Source organism: Paramisgurnus dabryanus, chromosome 6 (assembly GCF_030506205.2).
Source record: "Paramisgurnus dabryanus chromosome 6, PD_genome_1.1, whole genome shotgun sequence".
Taxonomy (NCBI): domain Eukaryota; kingdom Metazoa; phylum Chordata; class Actinopteri; order Cypriniformes; family Cobitidae; genus Paramisgurnus; species Paramisgurnus dabryanus.
The window spans coordinates 38532546-38542138 of NC_133342.1; the positions used below are offsets into that span (position 1 = coordinate 38532546).

A 9593-nucleotide genomic window follows, 5' to 3' on the forward strand; every position below is an offset into this window, starting at 1 on the left:
GTTTTATGGGAATTTTTTTAGAAAAGATGAAAAAGCAAAACCTTAACCCATATAATTACAAATACACATGACCTTTAAAATATTTAGGCCTTTAGACTTGGGTTAGATAATTCGTGAACTGTTTTTATAGCTTTTATAGTACAATATAAATATAATTCTCGAACTATTTAAACACTACTGGGAAAAGGAATGTGAAATTTGACTTATAAAATGAGAAAATTATTTTAAAATGCTTCATTATTAATATTTGTAGAATTTGTATATTAACCTAAAAGAAATTTATATGACTTATTTTCAACAAAACACTTTCTCAAATTCCCATTCTACAGTAGTGGCCCAATAAACAGTAGTTTTAAAAACAGAGAACGAATATATAAATTTTTTTCATATTAAAAAATAAAAAGACGTAGCCTAGTGTCAAAAACATGAACTATATTATAATGTGAGCCCAAAAGTAAAAAGGCTTGTTCGAGTTCATGCAGCGCCGGAAAAAACGACAAGATAATGACGTCAAGATACCGCGAGAGTGATTCGAGAAATCATACGGAGAAGTATATTTTCTAATCCCTCTCGCGATAGTTTGATGCGTCAACCGCCTGTCAGTTCTTGTGGCGCCGCATGAAGTCGAACAAGTCTAAACACAGCTAAAATCACGTGCTCTAAAAGTTGAATCAGTGGACGTCATGGCGCAGGTGTGTGATTGGCGGTTTGATTACCTGCACAGGTGCCGGTCAGCGGTGTTTGTGTGTGATGGATCCTGGGGCTGAAGCTGCTGTGTCAGCGGGCGTGCAAGCGCGTGATGAGCTCTCCGAGAAATGTCAGAAGTTATTTCTAGAGTTTTTGGAAGAGTGAGTGAAGTCGGGTGCTATATTTTAATGAAGGTCTCTGACTTCACTCATAACATCTGACTGAATGTTTAGGTTTCAGGATAAAAACGGTGACGTCTTGTATCTGGTTGATGCGCAAGAGTTGATCAGACCGGAGAGAAACACGCTCACTGTCAGCTTCACTAACATTGAGCATTACAACCAGCAGTTGGCCACCACTATCCAAGAGGAATATTACAGGTATTAACAAAAGCATTTTGTGTATAAATCCGTGTTGGTTTTAACCAGACGCGAGCGATGATTTTATGCGTCCAAACCAAAGACTGTAAAAAAAGGTCCAAACGGTCTTTGATACTGTGACGTCGCGGCGATAGCTCCGCCCACTCATGTCATCGATACAAATTATGCGGATTATGAATAGTAATCATCAAACATGGACGTTGCTTTTTTATTTAGGTTCTGTATGAAATCAATTCTAAAATCACTGAGTTTGAGTCGTTTATAATGTGCCTTTAAAAAAGATTCTATCATACATCATTTTGAAGTTTTTTTTTTTAAGAATGACAATATATCTCATGTTTGAAAATTCTGACTCCTTTTGCCAGCACGGGTCTCGCATTTCTAAATTTTAAAATGTTTCATTTAGTAATTTAATTACATTCTTAACCATTTTCTATGCTAGTGCAGCAGGACAGCAGCTCCGCCTACACGTTCTTTTGATTGGTTGTGATTTTTGATAGACGTTTTGTTGTGTTGTGTCTGATATGGATGGACAGACTATTGCTTGTTGCTGGAATATTTCTTTATAAGTTTTGTTTTCAGGGTTTACCCATTTCTCAACCGAGCGGTTCGCCAATTCGCCAAGGATCATGGAAACATTCCACCATCCAAAGAATTTTATGTGGCTTTTTCAGACTTTCCTTCCAGACAAAAGTAAGCATTTCCCCTCTCAGTCCCCCTCTTAGCTTCTTTTGGGTTTGGTCACTAAATCAAGTCCTCCTACAAATCAATGCGTCTGGTGCAAATAAACCTGTAAGTTAAATTAGTCATAATTTTTACCCCTCGGTCTTTTAAATGAATTGTTAAACCCCTCAGTCTTGCCTGCCCTAAAATGGCTGCACCCATCGCATCAACGGACCAAAGCCTCAATTTGGTATATGGTCTCATCTCTGTGTGCTTTTCAGGATCCGTGAGCTCTCCGCCATACGGATTGGCACTCTGTTACGCATCAGCGGGCAGGTGGTTCGAACTCACCCCGTACACCCGGAGCTGGTCAGCGGGACTTTTCTCTGCCTTGACTGCCAGTCTGTCATCAAAGATGTGGAACAGCAGTTTAAATACACACAACCGACCATCTGCAAGAACCCTGTGTGCGCCAACCGCCGCAGGTTCATGCTGGACACCAACAAATCCCGCTTTGTTGACTTCCAGAAAGTAAGAACGCGAAAAACAAATGACAGTACCTTCCCCAAATGTGTGCAAACATCTGTGGTTAATCTGTGTAGAGCAAAAGTTTCTGGCTTTGACTCCCATGGAAAATGTATCGCTTGCATGCACTGTATGTCACGTTAGATAAGTGCATAGTCATAATGTATGAGTTTTTCATCCGAGCATATATGCATAATGAAAGGTACGCATCCAGGAGACGCAGGCGGAGCTGCCGAGAGGCTGTATTCCTCGCAGCTTGGAGGTGATTTTGAGGGCAGAGGCTGTGGAATCGGCACAAGCAGGAGATCGCTGTGACTTCACCGGCACATTGATTGTTGTACCTGATGTGTCCTCCCTGGCCATTGCTGGTATCTATTCAACAGATATAATGATCCAATATATTATAATATGCATGTCCTCTGTATAACCAAAAGCTACCATCATGCTCATGGTGAGTAAATGCATTGGTTATCTGTCCTTTGCTTCTGATCTTTAAAGGCACACGGGCAGAAACCAGCAGCAGGGTGACGGGGAAAGAGGGCTTTGAGGCTGATGGGATTCAGGGGCTTAAGGCTTTGGGAGTCCGGGAACTGTCTTACAGACTGGCCTTTCTTGCTAACTACGTCGCCCCAACTAACCCAAGGGTAAGGGGCATTATCATGCCACAAAATTTATCATAATCATGGTTTTCTGAATTGATTTGTTTAACCATAAGTGACCGTTTTCTGACACACTTACTTCAGTGTTGGTGTTTTCCTGTTGCGTTTAGTTCGGAGGGAAAGCGCTTCGTCAAGAGGATCAGACTGCAGAGAGTGTAAAGAATCAAATGACCGTCCAAGAATGGGAGAAAGTGTTTGAAATGAGCCAGGACAAGAACCTCTATCACAACCTTTGCACCAGTTTGTTCCCCACTATTCATGGTACTCCACCACTCTCTCTTTGGACCATATTTCCATTTCTTTAGTGTTAAAGGTGCAGTGTGTAACTTATCGAAGGATCTTGTGACAGAAATGCAATATAATCTGCATAACTACATTATCAGTGGTGTATAATGACCTTAAATAATGAACTGTATTGTTTTTATTACCTTAAAATGAGCCATTTTTATCTACATAAACCGTGGGTCCCCTTACATGGAAATCACCATTTTTCTACAGTAGCCCTAAACCAACAAACTGCTCTGTAGAGTGCGTTTCTTCCTTATGTCGTCTCAGACGATGACGTGTTTGTCCTGTTGAGGCTTCCGTAGCTTTTCTATGCGCTTCAAAAGAAAGGGGTGAGCTGTGGAGTGAGCCGTTTGTTGCAATTCACAATCTCGTCACAAAATGCTAATAAAAATCTACACAGTGTACCTTTAAAGCAACACTAAAGACTTATTGCTCCCCCTACAGGTTAGAAGCGTAATTGTTCATTACCACTGTGGTAAATACTGCAGCATAGCTGGCTCTGGTTGGATTGTAGGTCTGCCGTAAAGCAAGTTTTTGTAGTTTTCACTCGAACTACAGGACCACTACCCGACGGTTGGAAACTTCTTTAGTGCGGTTTTGGCTGATAGAGGGCTGCAAAGCGAATGTGAAAGTGCCATTCACCCTGTTTTGAGTGGATGAACCACTGAAACTTTTTTGGAAACGTTATTTTAAGGTAAAAAAAACTCTTTGGTGTTGCTTTAAGCTACTCTCAGCTGTTAGTATCTTTACGTAATTTTGGTCTTGTTTTAAAGGGATAGTCCGGCCAAAAATGATATTAAACACATGATTTACTCACCCCCAAGCTGTCCGAGTTGCATATGTCCATCTTTTTTCAGACAAACACATTTTCGGATATTTTAGAAAATGTTTTAGATCTTTCAGTTGATTAAATGTAATGTTACGGGGTCCACCCATAGTCCACGACCTTCAAGTCCAAAAAAAGTGCGTCCATCCTTCACAAATTAAATCCAAACGACTCCAGGATGATAAACAAAGGTCTTCTGAGGGTAATCCGTGCGGTGTTGTTGTAGAAATATCCATATTTATTACACGGCTCTCTGGAATGCTTGATTCTGATTGGTCAGTTGCAGTTCGTTCTTTTCAAATAATAACCGCTCCAAAATAATAACGCATAGCCGGACTACTTGCACGAGTAAAATCGCTCCGCGCCAATAAAGATCAATAAAGATTACTGTCTGTTTGGCGCCATCTTGTGACAAACACTCGACAACCACGACAAGACACAGACAGCTTACTGAGATTGAACTTGACAAAATAGAGCATGACAGCTACGAAGCCAACACACAAAAAAATACTGAATGGGCATTAAAACTTCTCAAAGACTGGTTAAAGAGAAAAAAATGGAGACAGACAAGTATGAAGCAGAGGATCTTAATAAGGTATTACGATCATTTTATGCATCTGTGCAAAGTTTCGCGGAAGGATAAAAATGTTAATTTAAAACAAATATGCCAATAAAATGTTTCAAATTCATATTCATGTCCAGTTTTTTTTCTTATGTGGCAAGTAGCTGTGTAATAAGTGGGATAATGTAGAGGCAGCCGGTAGTTATCAGGAAATAAGCCCCTTCAGTGTGATACAAGACCCTCCGCTTCGCGTCGGGTCCTGATCACACTGTCGGGGCTTATTTCCCAATAACTACCGGCTGCCTCTACATTATCCCTTACTTAAAACTTTATTAACGAAAATAAATACCTTCCGGTAGCGCCGCCATCTTAGTCGCGTCCGCATTCAGGATGAGTGCTTACGCAGCATACGGAGGTTTCTCTGCTGCTGCTCTGTGCCCCCGCCCTCCGAATTTGTCATACTTCACTAAGAAAAGTGCGTACACTACGCTAATACTCTCTCCTGAATACAGAGGAATCTAAGATGGCAGGCTACTGGAAGGTAGTTATTTTCGTTAATAAAGTTTTAAATATGGATATTTCTACAACAACACCGCGCGGATTACCCTCAGAAGACCTTTGTTTATCATCCTGGAGCCGTTTGGATTTATTTTGTGAAGGATGGACACACTTTTTTTTTACTTGAAGGTCGTGGACCCCGTAACATTACGTTTAATCAACTGAAAGATCTAAAACATTTTATAAAATCCGAAAATGTGTTTGTCTGAAAAACGATTGACACATGCAACTCGGACAGTTTGGGGGTGAGTATATCATGGGTTTAATATCATTTTTGGCCGAACTATCCTTTTAAGATTTACATGCAAAATATTGAAGTAAACTCGGGACAGCATCATTAAGGTTAAGCTAGAAGTATAGTCCCATTTATACGCATATGCGAGGGTCTGCATACAGTGCAAATAAGGTAAAAAGTAAATAAACTATGCTTTGCAAGGCTGTGCGTTTAACCGCGCGCGTACATTCGCGTACACGTAAAAAATACTACTTCAAAGTGTTACGCTACTCTTATCTTTTAGTGAAATGCTAATATTATTCCTGGATACTGAATGTATTTAAAGTATTTCATAATTCTGTTGTCAATTGAACATTTTTAGAAGTGTTTTTTTTTTTACATATAGTTGTACAGCGTGTCATTGTTTAGTAAGTCTCTGAGAAATAACTTTGCTGTCTACTTCTCAACTCTCAATAAATAATTAATGTAAAAGCTCTATGCATGCACCATGTTTGGTTATTATGTAAGAATTTAAGCACTTGCTTCAATCTTTTTTAGGTAATGATGAAATTAAACGTGGAATTCTGCTTATGTTGTTTGGTGGTGTGGCCAAGACGACCATGGAGGGGACGTCTTTGCGTGGGGACGTCAACGTTTGCATTGTTGGAGACCCGAGTACATCGAAGAGCCAGTTTCTTAAGTAAATATAACGTTTGAGAAATACTGTGGCTCTCAGGTTAAGCTTTAAAATGTGATGTTCGGTGCGTGTCTAAATTGTGGATGTATTTCTATCAGACACGTGGAGGATTTCGCACCCAGAGCGGTCTACACCAGCGGGAAAGCCAGCAGTGCCGCGGGTCTGACCGCCGCTGTGGTCAAAGACGAAGAGTCGCATGAGTTCGTCATCGAAGCAGGAGCCCTAATGTTGGCCGATAACGTATGTTCGCAAATTTGAACGATGCTGTCATTTTTTTGCTTGCTTAAAACTTTTTTTATTCCTCTGTGCATTTTTTTTTTCACTCCAATTATATAGACCCCAGATTTTCAGATGGGTTTTTTGACCTGTCCTGGCCAATAAACAACCACCCAGATCCCATTTGTTGTCGTGATGGTTTTGCACGGATGAGGGCAATTTGCAATTTCTTTAAATGTAAAAATGTAATGTTCTGTGTAGGGGGTTTGTTGTATAGATGAGTTTGACAAGATGGATCTTAAGGACCAGGTGGCCATACATGAAGCTATGGAACAGCAGACCATCTCCATCACTAAGGCTGGTGTAAAGGTGTGTGTCTATCTATCTAAAAAACACTTTAAAGCATTCTCGATTTGATCAGGACAACCATCAACCCCCGCTGTGTTTGTGCCACAGGCCACTCTCAACGCCCGCACCTCCATCCTGGCTGCTGCCAACCCCGTAGATGGAAGATACAACCGTGCCAAATCTCTGAAACAAAATGTCAACATGTCGGCGCCCATCATGTCCAGATTTGACCTTTTCTTTATACTGGTGGATGAATGCAATGAGGTCAGACATTTGTTTAAATCTTTAAGAAAAAGCAAACTACAACAAAGTATGCCACATGCATTATGGCGTTATGATATTTTTCCCACCAGGTGACCGACTACGCAATCGCCCGCAGGATTGTAGACCTTCACGCCAGAAACGTAGAGTCTGTAGAAAGGGTTTACAGCACTGAAGAAGTCCAGAGATACATACTGTTCGCACGCCAGTTCCAGCCCAAGGCAAGATTTTGTCTTTACCCCGTCCACTGTTTTTATTTTGCCTTTTAATGCTATTATATGCAAGTTTTCCATAATTGCTAAATACTTACAGAAGCAGAAAAAAATTAAGAGACCACTTCAGGATTATTTAGTTTTTCTAAATTTACCATTTATAGGTATGTGTTTAAGTAAAACTTTAAGACCCAAATGAGACCAATCTTGATTTCTTACAGGAAAAAAAAACTTTGTTCCTGTTGGAATTTAAACCATGTATTGTAGTTTTCTTATAGCAAATAGGTTTGATACATTATATTACTCCCCATAGGCAAATATACCTCTCATTTGCCTTTGGTAGATTGTTGACATTGTTTTTATGAATCTTGAATGTTTCTAGATAACTCCAGAGGCTCAGGAGTTCATTGTGGATCAGTATAAACGTCTACGGCAGCGAGATGGAGGTGGGAACACAAAATCAGCCTGGCGAATCACCGTGAGGCAGTTAGAGAGCATGTTACGTCTGTCCGAAGCCATGGCCAGACTCTACTGCTCAGACGAGGTCTCATGTTGCTCTTAAACGACTGTTATGGCCATGCTGGCACATTATTATACAGTTTTTTTTTAAACAGTATTCTTCTTTACAAAGGTTGTTCCCAAACATGTGAAAGAGGCGTTCAGACTTCTCAATAAATCCATCATTCGAGTAGACTCCCCCGACATCAATTTTGACCAGGAGCAAGATGATGATCCTGTGACCGGTAAGAGATAGGCTGAGGGGTGCTTTTGATGTCATTACCAAAATATTTATGTCACATAAACACAGATGTAAGATGAAAGTACTCTTGTTGACCTCCACAGATCAGAATGAGCTGTTTGCTAAAGAGCCAGCACAGAACGGAGGTCATGAAGTCAACGAACACCCAGCGGAGCCCATGGAGACGGATGAAGCAGGAAAGAAAGCGAAAACTGCTGCTGAAGCCAAACCAGCCCTCAGATTGTCATTTTCTGAATACAAGAGGATCTCAAACCTGTTGGTGCTGCACATGCAGAAGATGGAACAATGTGAGTCCCTTTGTTGGACACGGGTTTTTTTTTTGCCATTCCATATGTTACTTCACTAGTGTAACCCACTTAAAGGGGCCATGGCATGAAAATCTGACTTTTTCCATGTTTAAGTGCTATTACTGGGTCCCTAGTGCTGCTATCAACCTAGAAAATTTGAAAAAGATCAACCCAGTAACTTAGTTTTGGTAAACCATTCTCTACAAGCACATGAAAAAATAGGTCGTTGAAATTTGGCTCTCCTTATGATGTCATAAGGAGCTCTTATTATAATAAAACCACCCCTTAATCCAACCACAGCACTGCCATTTAGTGCAGAGAGAAAATCATTCACAGAACAATTGAGTTTCAATTTCAACAAACCACCATCATTGTGATCAATGTTTGCACTTCATCCGCTCATGTGCATTTTAAAGGACACACCCAAAACAGCACATTTTTGCACACACCTACAAAGTGGCAATTTTAACATGGTATAATAAATTATTTATATGGTATTTTGAGCTAAAACTTCACATATGTGCTCTGGGGACACCAAAGATTTATTTGACATCTTAAAAAAGTCCTGTGACATGGCCCCTTTAAAGGAGGAAATGAAAACTACTGAATTTGGACACGTTATTGGTAAACCTTTCCCTTCTGTTTTTGTGTTTTAGTGGATGAGGAACAATCGCTTAAAAAGAGTGAACTGATTAACTGGTACCTGAAGGATATGGAGAGTGAAATGGAGTCGGAGTCTGATCTCATTGCTAGGAAGAATCTTATTGAGAGGGTGCTGCATAGACTCATTCATTATGTTAGTATCGATGTATTTCTCTCACCTGATCATGTATTTATTTATTTATTATTAACCCTCGGAGCTAAACCGAATGTTAAAGCATTGCTCCATGCCCTGTTTCATTTTAGGACCATATCATCATCGAGCTGACTAAGACGGGACTGAAGAAGATGGGTCAGGATGGAGTTGAGCCTGTTGTGGAGGAAGATCCATTTTTAGTGGTGAATCCCAATTATGTACTGGAAGACTAGTTGTGCTGGCTTTATTGACCTTACTTGTTTTTTACCTACTTGTTTCATGCTGTAATAATCTTAAATCATGGATATATTAAATACATTTTGAAGTGAATCTGAAAAATAAATAGTATGTATTTTGCATTAATGTGCCATTTGTTTATTGAACACTAGATGGCTCTGTGAATCATCAAACAATGACAATAGATCATTAAAATATATTAGGGGTTTCAACAAAACATAATTTTTCAGCACATTATACAAATCAATTAATTATACACCTACACAAAACACAAGTTACACTAAATGCACAGTTTTTCTGGAGGGAATGGGAACTGATCTCTCTGACCATAAGTGCAAAATTCATCAGTCAAGTTTTTACTGTACCAGGGCAATTTCAGTCACATGTTTAACTTCTTCTAAAACCTCTCCAATAATA

The 9593-nt window shown here is 39.9% G+C and overlaps 1 protein-coding gene across 1 annotated transcript; it reads left to right on the top strand.

Annotated features, from left to right (window-relative positions):
* Positions 1-640: 640 nt before the first annotated feature.
* On the top strand, positions 641-9269 carry mcm6l (MCM6 minichromosome maintenance deficient 6, like). The gene is made up of 17 exons (XM_065276700.2): positions 641-848; positions 921-1067; positions 1650-1760; positions 2012-2261; positions 2458-2623; positions 2754-2899; positions 3025-3175; positions 5921-6062; positions 6158-6299; positions 6537-6644; positions 6732-6887; positions 6977-7105; positions 7479-7640; positions 7728-7839; positions 7940-8143; positions 8800-8939; positions 9050-9269. Exons 1-17 carry the CDS (start codon positions 751-753, stop codon positions 9170-9172), a joined length of 2487 nt encoding a protein of 828 aa, XP_065132772.1. The 5' UTR covers positions 641-750; the 3' UTR covers positions 9173-9269.
* The last annotated feature ends 324 nt before the right edge of the window (positions 9270-9593 follow it).

Excerpts from the sequence above, each read along its gene's own strand:
- mcm6l (XM_065276700.2), top strand. The coding sequence starts at position 751 with ATGGATCCTGGGGCTGAAGCTGCTGTGTCAGCGGGCGTGCAAGCGCGT. Across the intron at positions 6,888-6,976 it reads TGGTGGATGAATGCAATGAG|GTGACCGACTACGCAATCGC; the intron begins GTCAGACATTTG and ends TTTTCCCACCAG. Across the intron at positions 8,144-8,799 it reads CATGCAGAAGATGGAACAAT|TGGATGAGGAACAATCGCTT; the intron begins GTGAGTCCCTTT and ends TTTGTGTTTTAG.